At 45.7% G+C, this 20,762-nt stretch overlaps 1 protein-coding gene across 2 annotated transcripts; it reads left to right on the top strand.

Annotated features, from left to right (window-relative positions):
• The first annotated feature begins 11,254 nt into the window (after positions 1-11,254).
• ODC1 (ornithine decarboxylase 1) lies at positions 11,255-20,561 on the top strand. 2 transcript variants are annotated; one of them, XM_069011590.1, is made up of 11 exons: positions 11,255-11,535; positions 13,439-13,584; positions 13,751-13,924; positions 14,076-14,248; positions 14,535-14,669; positions 14,827-14,908; positions 15,085-15,168; positions 16,420-16,582; positions 16,664-16,776; positions 17,059-17,273; positions 20,080-20,561. In XM_069011590.1, exons 2-11 carry the CDS (start codon positions 13,483-13,485, stop codon positions 20,219-20,221), a joined length of 1,383 nt encoding a protein of 460 aa, XP_068867691.1. In that variant the 5' UTR covers positions 11,255-11,535; positions 13,439-13,482; the 3' UTR covers positions 20,222-20,561. The 2 variants fall into 2 exon arrangements, with proteins under 2 accessions (XP_068867691.1, XP_068867690.1); XM_069011589.1 differs by having other exon boundaries at positions 13,436-13,584.
• The last annotated feature ends 201 nt before the right edge of the window (positions 20,562-20,762 follow it).

Raw genomic sequence — 20,762 nt, 5'->3', positions numbered from 1 at the left:
TGTTATGTTTATCCAGTTGTTTTCAATGTTAAGTTTTAAATCTCTTTTTGTTAAAAATAAACAGGTGAAATGTTGGGGTCCCTTCTCCCTGCCATGTGGTCCTGGGAGAGGGGCCCTGGGGGGGAGGCACGGGGTTTCCCTGCCCCTGGTCAGCCTCGTTCCCCACTGGTTGTTTTGTGTTCCCCTGTGCGGGCAAGGACCCTCGGGTCCCGTGATTGAGCAGTTCCTCGGCAGAGCCCCGGCCACACGGCTAGAGAAATAAACATCTCTGAAACATCTATCAAGAATCCGTCCATATATATTTCTTTTCCACGGGCCTCATTGTTTGATACACGTGTTACAGTATCCCTGCTGTAACACACAGCAGCCAGTCATGACAAAAAAATCACCCAGCTGATAGCCTGCTCTGCTTCCACCAAGAACACCGCGAATCAGCTGCTGGTCATGAATCATCCTGAAGTGTGACTGTCTTTGGCTGTGGAAATGTCCTTGAATTAATGTCTTCCATTGTGAAAGTCATCCTAACATCACCACAGTTTCTCTAATTGCCTTTTCTTTTCTTTCACAGTGGATGGTGTCAGCATTATTACCATTGATTTCACCCACAGCACAGGCTGATCTGGTGGTTTTCCCTGTGTGTTTCTGATATGCTTTTCCTTCCTGGGCCTTCATTACACTGTAATTCTCCTGATAAAATCTATCACAAGTATCTTTTAAATACTGCAATTTCCACACAGGAAATATTTAAGAAACATGATACTTATAATAGAGAAAACAGTGAAGTTATTAATATAATTCCACACACACATACTAGCATTAGTGTCAATGTGTTAATACAAATGTTAATGTAGGCAAGTAAAATACACAAAGGATTCTCACAACCTACCTGCAGAGAGGTGCTGTGCATTGAAGCTGCTGTGCATTTATGCACACTGAAGGGCATCCAACCTGATAAGATGCCCCCAAAGTTGGGACTTGTGTTGTGAAACCCACTTGCCTTGTAGACAGTAATCCTGTTTGTCTGGTTTCCGGACTGGGTAACCCTATAGACAGGTAAATTCACTGGGCACATCCATGCTTGTTCCGACAGCTGTCTGGATGTCCATATCTGGTTTGGAGAGCTCTCACTTTTTGATAGTGCTAAGAGTCCATCTGTGCAGGTGACCTGAATCCAAGATGAGTTAATTTGGGAGACTCCTCAGAAGTCAGATGGGTAGTGACAGCACAGTGTTCTCCAGCACACCAGCCAAGTGGAGCAGAAGTTGTGAAGGAGGACTCTGATGCTGTGCCATGAGAGAGTGCTGCTGTTGCTATCTCACCTGAGAACACCCGCGTGCTGGATGAGGCTGAGTCACTGTGCAACCAAACGTGAGAGCAGGGAAAGCAGGAAGGAAAGCCTGACTCTGGCCTTGTGATCAGGGTATTCATCTGATGGTTTGGGGACAGGGAAAATCAAACCTCTAACAAAATACTCTAACACCATCACTCAGCCTACTTTGAGCAGGAGGTTGGATTGGGAAGAAAACTCTCAAAACACTCTCAAATTAAAGAAAAAGTTGAAGGTAAATCCAAGAGTTTACTATACCACAGTAGTCAATTTAATTTGCTGTCACCCATGGAAAACACTCAAGAAAATAACAGCAACTAGATAACTGCAGTATGGTTTACCTGTACAGAGCAAGCTGCTTATAATGATCAATTCTTTCATACTTCTTGCTTCAATAGGTTGGTACTCATGGATTAAAACTCAAGGCATTTCTCCTGTGCCACTCTCTATCTGAGGCTGTATTCAGAACACTTGTTAACAACAGCATGTGGTGAAGGCCACTGCCCAGAGCCAGATGTGTGCAGCTTTGCAGAGGACTGCAATACTGACCAGACAGGCTACTAGAGAATAAATCACGTTTCATTTTTATTCTGTTTTTTGTTCACTCCATGCCCTTTTGTATGAAATAGCACATGCATATGAAAAATTAAGCAACTGTTGAAGGATATTTAAATTTCATTAAGATTAAATATTTAGATTATCTTCTCATCCTTTTGAAACCCAGAAGGTTGTCTGAAGAGCAAGATACAATTTGATATGGGTAAGAGCAGAGGAATCAAGGTCTTCATTCCTCAGGATACAAAATACTTTGGTCTCATAGTGAAGTGCAGTTCTGCTCTCTCTTGATAACAGCATTGTAACAAGGCTGATAACAACAGGCCATGTGCCGTACCTGTTGCACAGCTATGAATGCAGTGAAAACAAAGGCCAAATGTTACCTACCTACGCAAGGACAAGGTCATTTGATCACAGTTAGTAGAAGAAAACATGCCAAGAATTTGGCTAAATGACTGGCCTGATAACAGCCAAGTCCTGGCATTGGACTATGAACTGCTACAAAACAAATGCCATTGGTCTATTGTGTTTAGTCATAAATAATTATTATCTCTGCGCCTCCAGAGCTCTTCTTGATATCAATTAGTTGATCTGTGCAATCTTCCAGTGGTGAAAGGGAGGCAGTGTTGATCTGGGGTGCCCCAGGCTGACCCTGGCCTGGCACCCAGGCTCTGCTCTGGCAGCAGACACTGCTGCTGGCAGTGCTGAGGGTTGCCTGCATGGCCCCTGCAGTGCTCCAGGTCTGCTTGGGCCATGGGACCCACCTGCCTGCAAAAGGCAGACTGTACTTTCTTTTCCACCTCTCTTCTCCCTTCTTGGATGGCTTTTGCAAAGAGGATTCTTCCTCTTATCTATATCCAAAAGACTATACTAGGAGCAGAGTCTGTCTGGCTCCCCATTTTGAGTAAAATCTCATTTTTTAATAAAAAATTACCACTGGATCTCCTTGATGGCTCTACATCAAATGCTTTCAACATTACAGGTACTATCTGCCATACATTCCAACCACACACTCTTAAAAAATGCTCCAACAACCAGTTCATCACAGATTTTACAAAACCTGAGTTATTTTCAGACTTTGCTTTATTTTTCTGAAGTGCAGCTTAAGAAGAGTTACCAAAACACAGCACCTGCTGAGCCAGGCAGTTGCACACAGCGGGCCAAGGCACGGGATGCCAGCCGAGGGCTGCAGCATGGCATGGCGTGGGTACAAGTGAGTGACACGGGGCGTCTGAGTCATTCCCGCGTGCCCGAAGGCGGCGGGAAAGGTGTAGCCGGGAAGGAGTACAAGGCGCAGTGCTGCACCGATTGCTCCGTGGGGACGAGGTGCTGAGTGGAGCCCCAGAGCAAGCGTGGGGCACCCTGGCTGAGGAAGCATCCCTGGAGGCTGTACCACCCTACAAACACCTGAGTCATAATCCCCTGTCCTCCTCCTTCCTCCTGGGAGTGGCAGCAATTTGCTATCCGTGTAATCCTGCCAGAGCAAACCCCAATCAGAGGCCAAGGGACAAGGCTCCACCCTATTGTCCACCTACACCTCACCCTCCTGTTTTGGAAGGAAGGGAACAGGAAAGGCTTTGGCTCTCTCCTCCACGCCTGGGCCCCAGGTCTGAGCAGCTCTGAGTTGTCAGAGGTGTTTTTCCCAGGATTATTTTCTTCCTTCTATTTAGGTTGTTTGGGATTTTTTTTTTTCGTTCAGAAGGAAGAATTTGTTCTTGCTCTCCATCCATGTGTGGGCATGCTGCCAGACACTGGCTCTCAAGCTGGTGTTGGCATCTTCTCCTTAAAGGTAATATTCCATCTGCAACACCAGACCATTGCTAGGTCCGCTCACCCAGCCTTTTCCCAGAGGTTTTACAGAATTACTCTCCAAAGGAGGCTCCAGTGTGGTTCCCAGTGATTTCCTCTTCATAGCTGGGGATGAGTGAAGCTCCTGGTGAAGGATTCTTCCATTCAATAAAGCAGGTCACTTCCTGAACTTGTCTAGTTCACCAGTTTAATAAATAATAGAGTGAATAATCAATAATCATTTATCACCCTGGAATCTCGATTCCAGCAAGTTATGGAGAAGTGTGTGTCCCAAATTCTGCATGTCCCTCCACTCTGGACTGATGGTGTATGTGCATTAGTTCATTCACAGATGTCTTTCTGGTTTCCCTATTTAACCTACTTATCTTAAACTATCTTATCCTATTTGCCCCACAATTTCTAAAAAGATCCTACTCCAGGACAAGATCATTCTTGTGAAATTTTTGTGTGCATTGGTTTAGTTTTGGCAAAGTTAGGAGGTAGTTAAAATGAGTCTTATAATGGAAAACTAGCTGCTAGCAACTCTCCATAATACATGTGTACCTTGCAGGAGAGTTGTGAGGATTAATTAATTTGTGTTTGTTAAGCACTTTGAGATCCTAAGATTAAAGGTTCTATAGAAATGCAAATTGTTATTATAATGATAAATTCTTTATATGAGCTCATATGTTTTGCCTTAGAGGCACAGTCTCACCCTGAGTTGCGTAGTTATACACGTAAATCTTCAAACATTATGATGAAAATGTACCTCTAAAGGCCTGATCCTTCCTACTGCTCTATCACTTCATGCATAGAGCTGCCCTTGACTTCAGGCAGGTCCCATCCATGGGACAATTGCAGGATTCAATTTGTTTAGGAAAAGACCATTGTGTGCCTCCGGGCTTTGCATTGAGACACATAACTTTCTGTCTCACTCCATAAAACCACTACTACTATCAGTAGTTATTCCATCTTATTAATGAAAGGACTGAACAGATGAGAAAATCTGGATCTGAATTTTGACTGTCTCAGAACTCAGGTTTTCAGAGCTTTATTTAACCTGTTAGAGAATAAGGGAGGTAAAAGTCCACTAATGGATATAGGATCCCATCAGCATGGCCGAATGTCATTCCTGACACATAATATGTGCCTGTTTGGCCTGTCCCACTGTGTGCTTTGGCAGGCAGACATTTTCGGGCATAAGTTGCCAAAGGACAACCCCTTGCAGGGAGCAAGGCCACAGCTGCACAAGCTTGGCAGACCCATGTCCCCCTCCCAAAGGCCTCTCTCTGCTTTTCCTTCCCCCTTGCACAGGCTTGGAGCACCACGCTGCCCATCCCCCACCTGCAAGGGACATTTGACCATCCTGGTCAATGTCCTTGTCTGAAGCACTGGTCCAACACAGGGGCTGTGCAACAGACTGGAAGCAGGTTCCTGGGAGAAGTGGTCACCCATCTTCCACCACAACATGCTTCTGTGCCTTCCTTGCCACATCTCTGGCACCCAGACACCTCAACTCACACCATTAAAGGGCTGGGTCAGAAAAATGTCATGAGGGTTGTCTGCATCACCCATGGGTCTATCTGAATGTAGAACACAGTCCCAGAAATACCAGCTGAAAAAGAAGTCTCCTACCCAACCTCACACCCCAAGTAGGACTATCAGCAGGCACCGGATCAGGTCAGCTACGGCTTTGTTTCGCTTAAGCTTGAAAACCTCCAAGGGTGGCTACTCCACCTCTGTCTCAGGGTTGCACCACTCTCCTGGAGAAGAAGTTTCTCCTGATATCCAACCAGAATTGCCAAGGCACAACTTATGGCCATTGCTCCTCCCTACAATATCTGACAACACTGAGAATTTTGCACCATCTTTGTAGCTATCCTTCAGACAATCACCTCTTAAACTGCTCTTCACCAGATTAAACTAATCCCAAATTAAACTCCAGTCTTAATCCAAAATGTGAGGCTTTCAGTATGAGATGTTACCTCATGTTTGCACTGGCTAGTGTGTAGGTAATGTTATAACTCGTACATTCCCTGAATATGAAATAAAAGTAAGGAACTCTACCCCTTCAAAGTCTTGTATCATTCATTGTATAGTCTCAAAAGACTTCTGTTGAGAGCCTTTTCAGGAGTGGAAGGTATGATAAAGAAATGTATTATTCCCTTCCCCTGACATGAAAACCTTCAGCAGTTCTCAGTCTGGGAAGCTGTCTGCTACATGATATATACCTAGAATTATCACAAAAGAGAATGAATACTTGTTATGTTTAACATATCCAGAATTTATAATCTCCTGAATTTTACACTTGTCTCTTTTTTCCCCCCAAATGTTCAGAGCCCTGTCACAGGTTTGATGCACTATTCAGTATACTCACTTCTACCCTTCTTCCTATCAAAGGTGATAACCAAAGACTAATATTGCCACAAACCCAAGAAACCATGCTGACTTCTGATGGGCTTCTTAAGTTTTCCACTGCCTGAAGGGAAAAAATGTGTCCTACACCTATCTGAAGACCGCTAAAATCAGAGGAAGACTGTGGGGAAAACCAAGACACTAAGCTTTACAGCTGTCCTTACTTTTACTGCAAATCACTAGTGTGTACTCAGAGCTCTGCACTGGGACATGCATTATGCAGAAGACAAACCTTCGTGAGCAAAGGTCAGTGTGAGCAACATGCACACACGAAGCCCAGCAGGGCTGGGCTCTGCTCACCAATACATGCCATGGGCCACCGTTGTTCCCTGTCTCTTCACACCATGCAGTGAGTTCCCCACCAGCAACTGTAGTTTGCTGGAGCAGTCTGTAATCTCACTGTGTTTGCACAACACCTGAAGATCTAATCCATGGGAGAGATTTTAAGATTTAAATCTGCAAAGTGTTAATTTCCACAAATTGTGGCATATTCAGATCCTGCTGCTGCTCTCATCTGACAGCATTCACCTTTCTGAGTGGCCATTGCAGTATGTGCCAAAGAAGACACATACAGGTGTCAGATCCCACACTGACACATCAATGGTCATCATTTGATGGTGATACTCAATGGGCATACAAGCACCAAGTGCTTCCTCTCTCAAAACTGCTCAAACTTCCAGGCTGTTTCTGGAGTAAGTCAAGGTCTTGAGCAGGGTGGGCTCAGAAGCTGGCTGTGAATTATGTGTGACAGCAATGCCCTGTGGCCCCAGCAATGTCTTCACTGTGGCAGAAGACAGTTCTTTACATGAGAGAGAGATGCAGTGTATGGGCTGAGCACTGCAGTGCTATGCCAACAGGACTGGCCATTACCTCCCCGCTTGCTGGCTGCACTCACCGCATCTGCCTGTCGCTTCCATGACTCCCTTTCCATTGATCCCACAGAACAGGATGACCTCTGCTTTTCAAGCTAATGTTCAACAGCTTGCAAGTGCTCTTCTGTTTCTTCCTGACTCTCAGAGAATTTTGACATTGTCTTTGTTGAGAGCAAGATGAGAAGTCTATTAAAATACAAAGTGTTCAAAAACTCTGCTAAACCATCATATATTGCCTACAGAATCCATGTATTAACTATAACAATGCTAGAGTCAAATCTAATTATTTGGCTCACTTCTGGTGGGTGCTGAGCTCCCACCTGAGGATGATGATACTCAAACACCTTGATGTATCAAGTATATTTAACAACATGCATATGAGAGCACTGACTTGTAATTTTATATCTATATATATATCTCAAATATGTAACTATGAAGGATTAGACAAGGCTCAGGCACAGAACTGGTGCTGTAATGTCAGAGTTATGTGCTTCACCTCATGGCATGTGAGGTTTTGAACTAATTTTTAAACATACTGTGCTACTAAGCCCAAAAAAGGCAAGTCAGAAAACAGATCCATAAGCATTTCTGGAGCTGAGCTGCAAAGCAAGGCTTTTCAGTCACTTCACAAGAATATTGGTTACTCTATCTCCTCTGGTTTAGCCACAGCAAGGAGTTATTTTAGTTTGTGCTCTGGCTCAAAATGATGCAACATCAGATTTGTAGCACTAAGTGGCAAGAAACTGTATTCAAATGCCTAGAACATGTGTAATAAAAGATGACAAAATGTATCCTGGAAACACTGTTTTCTCTAGTGGTCTTTGTTGGATGACAAGGATAATTGGTAGGTTTTCTTTTCTCTGTGCAGTGGTCAATGAACTGAAAGGGAACAAAGAGCTGCTGCCCCAGGTGAGCTGGAGGCAGCCCCATGAGATTCCCCCATGCACATATCCTGCATCCCAAGCCCACAGAGGACCTCCACCTTGCATAGGCCCACAGCTCAGCATACCCCTATCTGGAATTTACTCTGCAATCCTTGGTAAGTCACTGAATCTTCCTCTGAGTCACTTTTTCATCCATAAAGTGGAAGTACTATTTACCAGCCTCCATGAGCTGTCACAGGGCTTAATTTCTTAAGAAGCGCCACGTCCCTGGATAGAGGGAAGGAAAGCAGTTGAGAAATGCCGAACATTACCTTGAGGTTTCCTCCAGCTGCTGTGGCGATGCTGGCCAGCTCATCCCTCTGCCATTGGGCAGCTCTCCCCACCTGGCCAAAGCTGAAGGAACCTGGGGTTTGGCTCCAGCTCCTCCCAAATTTGGGGGTCCGTAAGAGCTAGGACACCCATCATTCAGCAGGGTGAGGGACCACCAGGCTGCTGTTGCTGTACTGCAAGATGTAGGAGACACTGACAGCTATGGGGAAGTCAGACAGTCCTCTCCATCCCCTGTCCCTCCACAGCAGCAAGGGAGAGAAAATGAGGAGGGGAAACATCAGGAAGATATGGCCACGGTCTCCTACCAACAAATGCTTTTCCAGTGCCCTCTTCTGGAAAACATTTTTGGCCCAAGCAATTGTTTCATAAAAGGTAGTCTGAGACTGGTGGTGGCTTGCCAAGAACTGTAGGAGCATCCCGCAGCTCTTCACACCCAGGATCTGCTCTGCCCCTGGGACTGGTGGACCTGTGCAGCTGCTCATGCCCTTCAGAACAGCTTGGCCAGACCCTCAGGGCACTAGCTAAAATACAGAAAGCAAAGGAATGCTTCCTTTTTTTGTACCTGATATGCCTGAAAGCTGCCCCTGACTGACCCTGGGGTCCTGAACTGGCGCACCTCCTGTAAACACTATGCTCCTCAAAGCCAGCCCTTGTCACCAGCAGCTCTCAAGGATTCTCCAGAGACAAGAACTGGGAGGAGAATGAAATATTTTGGTAATCCCATCCTTTTGAGGAGCTGATAAAACATTGCTATTAAGCATCTGCAAACAGCTAACGAATGCATCAGTTCCTCAGGTAATTGCATCCTGTGGTCATTTTTGTTACCTCGTTCCCTTGGAGCAGTCCAGCCTTTGCTCCCCACCCTCAAGTATTGTTCCATGTTGTCTCACACCAGAGCAGTGCCTACCCACTGGCCCCTGCCCTCCTGCCCCAGCCAAGGTCAGTCAGCCTGGACACTGCTGGGGACAGCTGCAGGCTCTTCTCCAGCCCCAGCCAGAGGGGAGGAGGTGAAGAGGGAATAGCTGGTACCAGGGATGTATTGGAGTGCTGGGGCCAGGTGATGGCCATTGTCCCTATCCAGACCACAGCCCTTGCTTTTTAGCCAGCTCAGTGAGCAGCTGGCTCCTGTGGTGGTGGCACAGCCCTTCCCTTCCCTCTCTGTCTGCTTTTCCAGTGCCTAATTCCAACACAGACTGTTCTGTGATTCTGTGATCCCTGTTTGTTCATAGTCAGCAGAAGAAAAATGAAATTAAATTATATCTGCTGCCTACAGAGCCAAATATAGAGGCATGTGAACCCCATTATTTGCCCTGTTAACTGGCAGGGGAGGTGGTGTGAAATTCCTCAGGGATTTTGATGAGTTGTCTTAGCAAAGACAATGCTTGTGCAGTGACAAGTATTGCTGTTGAGGGCAGGTAGTGTCCTGAGGACCAGCTGATGTGGGTGCTACACACTGGGACAGTTTTCCCCACTGACTGCTTGCTGTTATTTAGAAAACCTTCTGTAATTCATGCCTGGATATATGTGATGACATACACACACACAATATATATATATATATATTTTAAGTATTTTAGGATATTTTTTTCCTTCTTTCATTAAATTATTTTATCCAAAACCAGCAGCTCTATCCCCTGATATTTCTCTTGGCTGTGTCCCAACTCAGCTTTTGTTTATTATCTGCTTGATCTTGGTGTTTTCCTTTATTTCAAGGGATCCTTCAAGGGATTGTTTGGCAGCCCCAGCCTGGCGCCCTCCACCCCCAACCCATCTCCAGAAGCCAGGGGCTGTGGGGTGGACAAGGACATCCCATTGATCTGCTTTTGCTTGAAATACAGTGGATTTTCCACCTGAGCTTGGTGGAAGAGCTGGGAGGATGGGACCTCTGAGCCCAGTGAGCACAGTCTTTTGCTTTGGGTACCTCAATGAGAGCACCCCACAGCAGCCAGCATTTCCCATCACTTTCCCCCATACAGGACAGAGTGTTTTCTCCATGTTGCACAGCTCACTCGCCAGCTCTGCAGGAGGGCAGGGGCTGCCCAGATGTCTGCCTTCAGATAGCCATTAAAATAGCCTTCGGTGGCTTGGACATGGGGAGCAGGACCACCCTGAGCTCTGTCCTGCAGCTTGGGCTGCAGAAAGGTTCCTTGCCACTCTTACAAATGCTCCAGAGGCAGCAGAGTGTAAAAATCCCCTTTTCAGCATGGCAAGGGCAGCTCCATCCTCCCACAACATTGACAGGGCAGGGACTCAGACCGTAGGGGATTGCATCTACCATGGGTGAGGCTCGAAGCGTTGAAAGAGAGGGGGAGAGGGGCAGGAAGCCCAGTCGTTCCAGGGCTAAACGTGGATTGAAAGGATCAATTGATTGTCCTTCTTACACCTTCCATCAAAGCCCATTTTTAAAACAAGCCAGCAATACAAAAAAACCTTACAGTGGAAACGGCAACCAGTGTCAGAGCAAGAGCGGATGGAAAAACGGCGGTCAGTGTTACGGGAAGTGTTTTGGGTAACGACCTCAGTGGTGAGGGATGGAGGCAGGAGCAGCACCGCTGCGGAGAGCAGCCAGTGCCGGCGCGCCGAGCACAGGGGCTGCGAGAGCCGCGCAAACTGGACGGCTCTGGGCGGAACAAATGCTTCCAGAGTGTCACTCCACCGACACGCCGGGTGCGACACACTCCAGCTCCCCTGGCTCAGTAGTGCTTTCCTCCAGCATCTGCCAAAGGCATCACTTGCAGCCGCAGCCCTCCGGCCTCCTGCTGCCGCTTTGTCACGCTAAGGCTGTGGTACCGACCCGGGGGTACCGACCCGGCGGCGGGAGCGGCGCGGGCCGTGCACCTGCTGGCAGCGGGCAGGGCTGGGGGCGCGCACATCACCCCGCAGGTGGATCCCGTCCCGGGCGGCCGCACGAGGAAAGCGGCTACAGGGGGACACAGCCCGCGCAGAGGCTCGGCATGCCCGGCGCACGGCAGGGGCCGGGCAGGGGCAGGGCCGGGCCGGGCCGGGCCGGGCCGGGCGGGGCGGGCGGGGGGCGCGCCGCGCCGTGCGCATGTTCAGCCGTACGTCACAATAGCGGCGGTGGGAGCGCGCCCGGTCCCAGCCGATCGCGGCTGGTTTGAGCTGGTGCGTTGCCACAGCGACGCCGCGGCGCTATAAATAGGAGCGCGGCGGCCGTGGCGAAGCTTTGTCAGCCGCGGCGCCCTGCTTGCCCCGCTGGCCCCGCTCCTCCTCAGCCGGCCCGGTGCTCCCGCCCGGCTCCGCGCACCGCGCCCGGCTCGCAGGAGGAGGGGGAGGCGGCTCGGAACGAGGGGATCGGCTGCCACCGGGGCTTGACATCAGGTCCGCCACCGCTGCCCGAGGCGAGGTGAGGCGGGCGGCGGGATGTGCCGGGCTATGCCGGGAGCGGAGCGGGCGGGCGGCGGGGCCGCGGCGGAAGCGGCCGGCGCAGAGCCACGTGTCTGCGGGGCCGCTGCCAAGCGGCGCGGCCTGGGCTGGGCGCCGGTGCTGCCGCCGGGCACGGGGAATCCCCGGCCCCGGCGGGAAGGGGGAGGCTCCAGGCGGCTGCGAGCGGGCCAGATCAACTCGCCGGCTCTCTTGGGGAGTGTTGGCTACGCGTCTCGGCAGCGGGGGAAGGGACGGCCCCGCCGTGGCCGCCGGGCTGTTTCCGGGGTGGGGAAAGGCAGGTGCGTGGCAGGAACAGGGCTCGGGGCGCCCGGGCTCGCCCTTGGGCCGAGCGGCGCCGGGGCGCGGGGCCCTGCCCTCCTGCACACCCGGCGGACACTGGCCTGGGGCAGGAACGAATCAGAGAATCACAGAGTAGTTTGGGTTGGAAGGGACACTAAAGACCATCTAGTTCCAGCTCTGCCTAAGACAGGCACACCTTCACTAGACCGGACTGCAGGGTGATGTGAGCTGTAATAAAGGTGCGCCCGGGGCTGACAGGCGCCTCCTCGGGAAGCCGCAGTGTCAGGCTGGGCGTGCAGTGCCCCGCTGCCGAGTCGGGCAGCGCAGCCCCAGCCCGGCGAAGAAGGGCGTCGGTGAGCGCAGGGCAGCCGGCCCCGTCCGTGCGCACCGCAGCCCGCACCGCTCTGCAGACTCCGGAGTCAGGGGCGCCTCGGTCACCTTTTCTAGACGCAGCTTGGCTGTTTGAGTACGGAGCCTGCAGGCGTGACTCAGCTTTGTCTAAATACAGCTGCTTTCTTTGGGGAGCTGCAGACACTTTGCACACAGTCCAAATAGAAACATAGATGTAAAGCTTGCAAGAACTTCTTAAGAAAATCTGTTGTGGCTAGTAAAAGTAATTTCCCTTTTACATGTTAATGGGAAAAGTGATTTTCACGCAGTGCTCTGCAGAGGAGAGGTTAAACTAAATTCTTTCTGATTGTGTTCACTTCTCTTAACCACAGCTGAAGTCGCTGAACTGCTTTCTGGAAAGCTGCAAGTCAGTGATGAGATGCATTTTCTCCTTAGTAACAAACACCTTCCTGAGAAGTGTTTAATTTGCTGCTTCTTATGGTCCTTTCAAAGAGGCTTTTAAGAGAAGACTTTAATCCAGATTGTGGGAGAATTATCCTGCACGTGAATGAGAGCAGGGGGAGAATGAGGTTCAATGGATTTTCGGGTTTATTAGACTCAAAGCTTAATCTGTAACAGCTATAAAACATCCTTTTAAAATTGGTTTATAGCCAGACACACTCTGCTTAACAGCTTGATGGAGAATGCTGTCATTCTGTATTTGGTCAGTAAAAGAATGCTGTATTCTGTATTTACTCAGTAAAAGGATGGCCCTTGGATTTCATGGGTCATGGACGGCAGAGTAGTGTGCTTTTGCTCTTTAGTTCGGGTTCTCAAGGGACTTTCTACTTGGCAGGTAGACTTCTGTTAGCAGTGAAGATTTGTAATGGACTGCTGTAAAATCCTGTTCTAAAATGCTAATTGGGATCACTGTTAAGACTTTGTCTGCATGTTGTTACTACTCAGAAGTCAGTAACAGTCTTGGATTCTGTTGGTAGTAACAAGTAAACCCTTTCTTCTGAAACTGATGAGCTAAAATAGTGCTTAAGAGTTTTCTTAAAAAAAAAAGTGGTAAGTAGACACTAGCCATAATATTAATAGCTTTGATATGGAGGTGAAGGAAAAGACAGCAGAAACTTCCAGAGAGCCAAACTGACTTCCAGGGAGTCTACTGACTATATGAATCCAAGTGAAGTACTGAATGTCAACTATATGAATTCAAATTAAATAATTAACTTTTTTTTTTTCAGCAGTTCATACTCGAGTCCTTTCACGTAAACCTGACATCTTGGAAGTCATGAGTAACTTCAGCAAAGAAGAATTTGAGTTGACCTTCCTTGATGAAGGCTTTACTGCCAAGGATATCCTTGACCAAAAAATAAATGAAGTGTCATCTTCTGTAAGTATGAAGGGAAAACCACTATGTTTCATGATGCTACAAACCTGTAAACTAATAGAACAAGTTGTCCTTGCAAATGATCTGCAAGACAGCCCCCTTGCATGCTGACCTCTAGGCTTATCCTGTTATCTGTTGTTTGTAATGTTAAGATGTATGTTTGCTCTAGGATGATAAAGATGCCTTCTATGTTGCTGACCTCGGGGACATTGTGAAGAAGCACATGCGGTGGCATAAGGCCCTTCCTCGGGTGACGCCCTTCTATGCTGTAAAATGTAACGACAGCAAAGCTGTTGTGAAGACTCTTGCTGTTCTTGGGGCAGGATTTGATTGCGCCAGTAAGGTGAGATCTTGACTATCTTCTGGTCTGTGACATTAGTATCTGTTCAGCCTTGCAAGACGTATATATAAAATTAAGCATTTTTTGTTGTTCTGATTACATTAATCATCCATCTAGAAGTGTCTTTTACAAGTGTAATCTTTTCTTTCTTCAGACGGAAATACAGCTGGTACAGAGCATTGGTGTGCCTCCTGAGCGAATAATATATGCAAATCCCTGCAAACAAGTATCTCAAATCAAACATGCTGCCAGCAGTGGTGTACAGATGATGACATTTGATAGTGAAGTAGAGCTAATGAAAGTTGCAAGGGCCCATCCAAAAGCCAAGTAAGTAATGCTAATTGTTCTATAATTCTTCCTTGGGTTCCCAAGATAAAGCAGGTATTTCTGTATCTGAAACTTGTTCTTCATTAGATTAAGATACTCTGCAAATTTGTGAAGTAATAAACATACTTTTAGCCAGTGAAATCTAATCTTGTAGAGCTTACTGGCACTTTAGGAAGAAATACACAGAGGAGCTTGTATCTTTAAGCTCAGTCATTCTGAGGTCATACCTGCCTGATGATGATGTCTGTTATACTGAACTTAACTCCTCATTTTTTCCTGTTTCTAGGTTAGTCTTGCGCATTACCACCGATGACTCCAAAGCAGTCTGTCGTCTGAGTGTTAAATTTGGAGCTACACTTAAGACTAGCAGGCTTCTTCTGGAGCGTGCAAAAGAACTTGACCTTGCCATTGTTGGAGTTAGGTGAGCTGACAGTATCAAAACACAGTCATATTAAATAAGTTTTTTATAAGTGGTCTACCTGACAATAGAGATGCCTTTGCTTGTGGTGGCATGAGTTTATACAAAACTTCTTGACTAATTTGCCAGATACAAATTATCAGTTGCTATCTTTTTGTAGTTTCCATGTTGGAAGTGGATGTACAGACCCAGAGACCTTTGTTCAAGCCATTTCTGATGCCCGCTGTGTGTTCGATATGGGAGTAAGTCTAATTCTACTTTTGCACTAAAATTGGTATCTCAAACTCAAATGACTGTTACTTGAACATGAGTTAGCTCTGTTTCAAGTGTTAATGAAATGACTTAACATTACTTTTTAAGCTAAAATGATAAATTATAAACTGATTTTTTGACAGTGTTATTGTTAATCTCATTTTAGGCTGAACTTGGCTTCAATATGTATCTTCTTGATATTGGTGGTGGCTTCCCTGGCTCTGAAGATGTCAAGCTTAAATTTGAAGAGGTATAGGTTTGCTAAGAACTTCTCAGGTTGTAGCATCTGTTTGAGTGTTGATCTGGATTGAATAAAATCTTGCCTTTTCTGTTTGTATGCAGACACATTTGCAAAAATGTGTCTGCTTGGTCAGAAATGTAATTAAGAGGAAAAGAGGAATTAATCAGAAAACTAAAAATTAGATGAGCTCATTAGATACATAGCTAAATGACTGCACAAGCATGCAGTAGTCTCAAACAAGTAAAGCAGGTTTAAACTAGAGGCTTGATTCTTACTGGCATAGATGTATTCCACTGATGCTGTTCTTCAAACTGAATAGATCGGCAGTGCTCCCAAATAGGGTGAAAGGGTAGTCCTGAACCCATACTGTCCTTAGGGGTGGCAGCATACTAGGTCAGTGTTTGATTTGATTTAGAACTAGCTTTTGGGTAATTTTTTAAATAGCTCTGCTTTCAGAAGAGACAAGGGGGTTGGATATTTATAGGACTTCTACTTAAAGCTGTCAGTGCTGTCAGAGCACCTTGCCTTCTAGTCCAAGGAGGTGTTGAATGTTGCTACATATTAACATGAGGAGACAGTAAGTTACATAAAGAGTTTTCTTATAATAGTGTGAGCTAACATTGTAGCACTTCTGGTACCTCCTAATGAAGTGTGTCTTCTCATAGTGCAGTATGGGGGCATAGGTGAGGCATCAAGAACAAATTATGTCATTGGACTCCATGGCATGATACAGTCATATTGCAGTAGGAGGCAGCTTAATGATAACTTCAGAACTTGTAAATTGCTGTTCATTAAGGCAACTGAATTTTAAGTATGATAGTAAAACCCTCTGTATTCTTATGATCCCATGACATCTTTAGGATTCAGTAAGCTGTGGAATAGTGCATGAATAGCAGCACTACAAGTGGACCACAAATCAAATTTGAAGTGTGGTGACTTGCAGGGCATTAATGCTGCTTTAATGAGCCTAGGAGTGGTGATTTCCTTCAGCCTCAAACATGACCTTTTTTGTTACTTAAGCTTTAAGGTGCAAGTGATGTCTGCTTTTGTTGCTTTGTATAAATTTAATTGCAAACAAGACTTTGAATGAGGAAAAAAAAAGCAAGAGCAGTCAATAGAAATTACAACAGATGTTAATAGATGTTACGTGTTTCACTAGTATATCATTTTGAACTTGAGGGTCTTCCTTCATCTCAGACTTCTAAAGTAGCACTTGAGTAGCTACTGAAATTGTAACACTGGCATCTAATTTTTCCTTAGATCACAAGTGTAATCAACCCAGCACTGGATAAATACTTCCCTTCAGATTCTGGAATAAATATTATTGCAGAGCCAGGAAGATACTATGTTGCATCAGCATTCACACTGGCAGTCAACATCATTGCAAAGAAAATTGTGTTAAAGGAGCAAACAGGTTCTGATGGTATGTAAATCTAGACTTAGTTCTAGGCATCTGTGTGTTTCTTTCCAAGCATTTTCTCATTGGTGTCTCAACTTCTTCCAGATGAAGATGATGCAAATGACAAAACTCTTATGTACTATGTGAATGATGGAGTCTATGGATCATTCAACTGCATCTTGTATGATCATGCACATGTTAAGCCAGTCCTGCAAAAGGTAAGCCTGTTCAGAAGTACCACATACTGGTCGTGTATCATGGATGTAGGAGAATTCTTGTCGCAACAGTCACTTCTCAGTTCACTGCTCCCTTCATGTTGCCAGACTTCTTTAATTTAATTTATGAAGCATGCAGTGGAATTAACTCAAAGCCAGAGGTGAAGAAGAGCCTGCAAGCAGCTCTTCCTTCTCTTCAGAGGTGGAATGTTACACCAACTATGATACTACTTCTGGAAGTTCTGTTTTGATAGTCAAATAATTATACCTCACTCTTTTCTTTAGCGGCCTAAGCCAGATGACAGCGGCTACTTCTGCAGCATTTGGGGACCAACCTGTGATGGTTTAGATCGGATTGTTGAGCGTTTTAATATGCCAGAGCTGCAAGTTGGTGACTGGATCCTGTTTGAAAACATGGGTGCCTATACTGTTGCAGCGGCTTCTACTTTCAATGGATTCCAGAGGCCAACAATACACTATGTGATGTCAAGACCAGCATGGTTAGTAACTAAATATCTTGATCCATCAGTACTTTTGAGATCACTGTAATGAATAGCTCATATCAGTTGGCTACCCCTTTTAACAAGCAGGGCTATAGCTTTGGTGCCACAGCTCTTGTAAAAACTTCTTGTATGGAAGAAGGCAGTGCCTCTGAAGGTTTTTGCTGTGTGCTTAGAACAATGCTGATGCTACTAATTACTTTTCTGTTGTACACACTTACAGGAGAGGCCCTTTTTAAGGGGTAATGTTAGGAGTCTTCATTAATCTGGATTAATCTAGTGTTTTTACTTTTGTACAACATTACAGAATCATTATGAATTCTTTATGTTTAGCTTCTGTGCCTAGTAATCAGAGACCAGTCAATCACAGTTCTATTAATATGTCGTCTTCTAAACTAGTAGCTTACTAAATCCTGACTGCAGGATGCAGGGACTTTCAACAGTGTTGCTTCACAGTATGTTCTCTGTTTGTTTGAGAGCTATTCCTTGGTTTAGGTTGAGCTCTGGCTCAGTGCTCAGTGCAGAGTGCTAGATCTCCATGGGAAGTTATTAAACAGGTAAGCAAAGAAAGCAGGACAACCTTTTAAGTGCAAGGATACTGTGAAACTGCAACTTGAACAGCAGTTTGAAGTTACCTGGGTGCTCTTCAGTGCAACACACGTTAATGGATTGCACCTTCTATAAAAGTGGGGTTTCCTGTAAGAGCAAGCCCTTACCTCTCTACTGACATCTGCCTACTGAACTGGCAGAGGGCTTTTGGGCAGAAGTGTTACCCTAAAGCATGATTAGCTCTGCTACTGGGCTGTTTTCAAATTTTTTGAAAATCTTTAAGTTCAGGGGAATTCCTGCCATAAAAGTAAGAGGAAGCTTCCTCCATTCTTTTACTAACTCTGCTTGTGTAAGCAAAGCTTGTATTATTTCTTCCCTTTTGTGAAACCTGTCAATTGACGCATTTCTCAAACCACATGAAGCTTTTAGACTTCCCTCAAGACGTCAGAACTGTGTCTAATTGAACTAAAAATGGCTCTGCAGGAGAATAATTAGCTTTTTCACTGTATCACTAGGTTGCTGTTAAAATTTAATACTTGGTCTGAGGCATGCTGAGCTTAATTATGCAGACACAACTGTTGTCCAAGGCCACAGCACAGCCCTCTTTCAGCCCTATGTCTGTTTTCTGTTTTTGGCAAGAGAATACTGTGATAATTGCTGGCCCTTAACTGAGATGGATATATCAATGACATTATGGTGCAGATCTTCTTAGGACAGGCAAAAGTCTTTTGGAATGTCATCTACATATTACAAAGGTGTACAACTAAATTTGTGGCTAGAAACTGTGAAAGGTAAAAGACAAGATAATTACATGTGTCTAAGTAAACACTAGTAATACATGAGGAGCCATGTAGTGGCACAACTGTTTGCCTTGCATACCTAAGATAACTAGAGCTATAGGAGGGACACCAAGCTGAGTGTTGCTGTTGACACACCTGAGGGATGGGACACCATCCAGAAGGACCTGGACAGGCTCAAGAAGTGGCCCTCATGGGAATCTCATGAGGTTTAACTTGTGCAAGGTGCTGCACCTGGGTCAGGGCAACCCATGGTATCAATCCAGGCTGGGGGATGAACAGATCCTGAGCAGCCTTGCCCAGAAGGACTTGGGGGTGCTGTTGGGTGAGAGGCTGGACATGATCCAGCCATGTGCCCTTGCAGCCTAGAAAGCAAAATGTGCCCTGGGCTGCATCCAAAGCAGTGAGGGCAGCAAGTGAGGGAGGGGATTCTGCCTCTCTGCTCTGGTGAGACCCCACGTGCAGTGCTGCATCAGCTCTGGGATCCCCAGCACAGGAAGGACATGGACCTGTTGGAGCAAGTCCAGAGAAGGCCGCTGAGTTGATCAGAGGGATGAAGCACCTCTGCTGTGAGGAAAAGCTGAGAAAACTGGGATTGTTCAGCCTGGAGAAGAGAAGGCCTTGGGGTGACCTTATTGCAGCCTTCCAGTACCTGAGGGGGACTTACAGGAAAGATGGGACAAGACTGTTTACAAAAGCACGTAGTAACAGGATAAGGAGTAATGGCTTCAAATTAAAAGAGATGCCCCATCCCTGAAGTGTTCAAGGCCAGGTTGGATGTGCCTCTGAGCAACCTGGTCCAGTTGAAGGTGTCCCTGACCCTGTTGGGCGGGGGGAGGGGAGGGGTAGAACTAAAACTTAAAGGTCTCCTACCAACCCAAACCATTCTATGAATCTATGAAGTAAGTCCGAAAACACAGTCAACTGAAGTTCTTCTGAGGTTGTTTTAGTACAACTCCTGTCTGAGTATGGAAGGAGTTGCATGTTTCTCACTGGTCTGGTCAGCTCCTTTATACTCCTAATCTGTCATCCATACTTTTTCTTAATTCAAGTTACCCAGGAATATGAGTGTGGAATAAGTGACAGTCAAGTTGTCAGGGATTTTCACATCTGAAATTCTGAACTATTGAGTACTAAGTCAGTAAATCTGTGTAGCATGAGGTGTACAGATGTAGCTACAGGTATATAGGTGCATCTTTGCAGATCTAAATCCTATACAGAATGGTAAAACCAGCTTGGTATTGGCACTTACCCTAAAGCCTAGCCAGCCACAGGTAACCTGCATGGATTCTGCTTTTATTATTTTTACTTTTCCCCCCTATGATAATAATGTCTGGATTGCAGTGATGCATAAAGAGTTCATTTCATATTCACTGGCAATTAAAAAAATTGTACCTTACTTACATTTTTAGGTAGATTGCAGTGAAACAGTTTTCGACTTACTCTTTTTTTTTTTCTAGGCAACTAATGCAGCAGATCAAGGAGCAAGGGTTCCTAGCTGAAGTGGAGGAGCAGGATGTTGCTAGTCTGCCAGTCTCCTGTGCCTGGGAAAGCGGAATTGAATATCCAGCAACTTGTGCTTCAGCTAGTATTAATGTATAGGTAATATTTAGTAACTAAGTGCAAGGTTAGTCACTGAATTTAGGGCATTTGGGGGACTGTTAACTTAATTCTTGGTAGAATTTTTAAGTGGTTTTTTTAACATTTAGGTTTGGCATAAATGCAAGAAAAATGACTAGGAGATGGGTCACAATTATCTGTGTTCCTATGGAAACTATTTGAATATTGTTTTATATGGATTTTTATTCACTTTTCATGTATGCTACTAAAGACTGACCCTCAGCTGTCAAACAAGTATTTGTAGCTTGTGTATGGCAGAATGGGCTAAGCTTAGTGCTTTGTGACCTACCTGTTTTAAAATAAAGTATATTGAAATAACTGGTTCTGTGTTTGGTTAATCTGTAGAAATTTAATGTGTCATGGATGGCTCTTAAAGCATACATGAGGGCAGACCTTGAGAACTTACTAATAAATGCCATCTCCCCTACCCTTGCCCTCCCAGCTGAAGTGAAGGAAGCCCTCAATAGGTAGGGAAACTGAATTGCCTTTTTTCATATGTGATTAGAAAAGGGTTGACTGTAAA

Source organism: Aphelocoma coerulescens, chromosome 3, assembly GCF_041296385.1.
Source record: "Aphelocoma coerulescens isolate FSJ_1873_10779 chromosome 3, UR_Acoe_1.0, whole genome shotgun sequence".
Classification (NCBI taxonomy): domain Eukaryota; kingdom Metazoa; phylum Chordata; class Aves; order Passeriformes; family Corvidae; genus Aphelocoma; species Aphelocoma coerulescens.
Note: the sequence above shows the minus strand (reverse complement) of the source record. Positions and strands in the feature narration are given on the sequence as shown.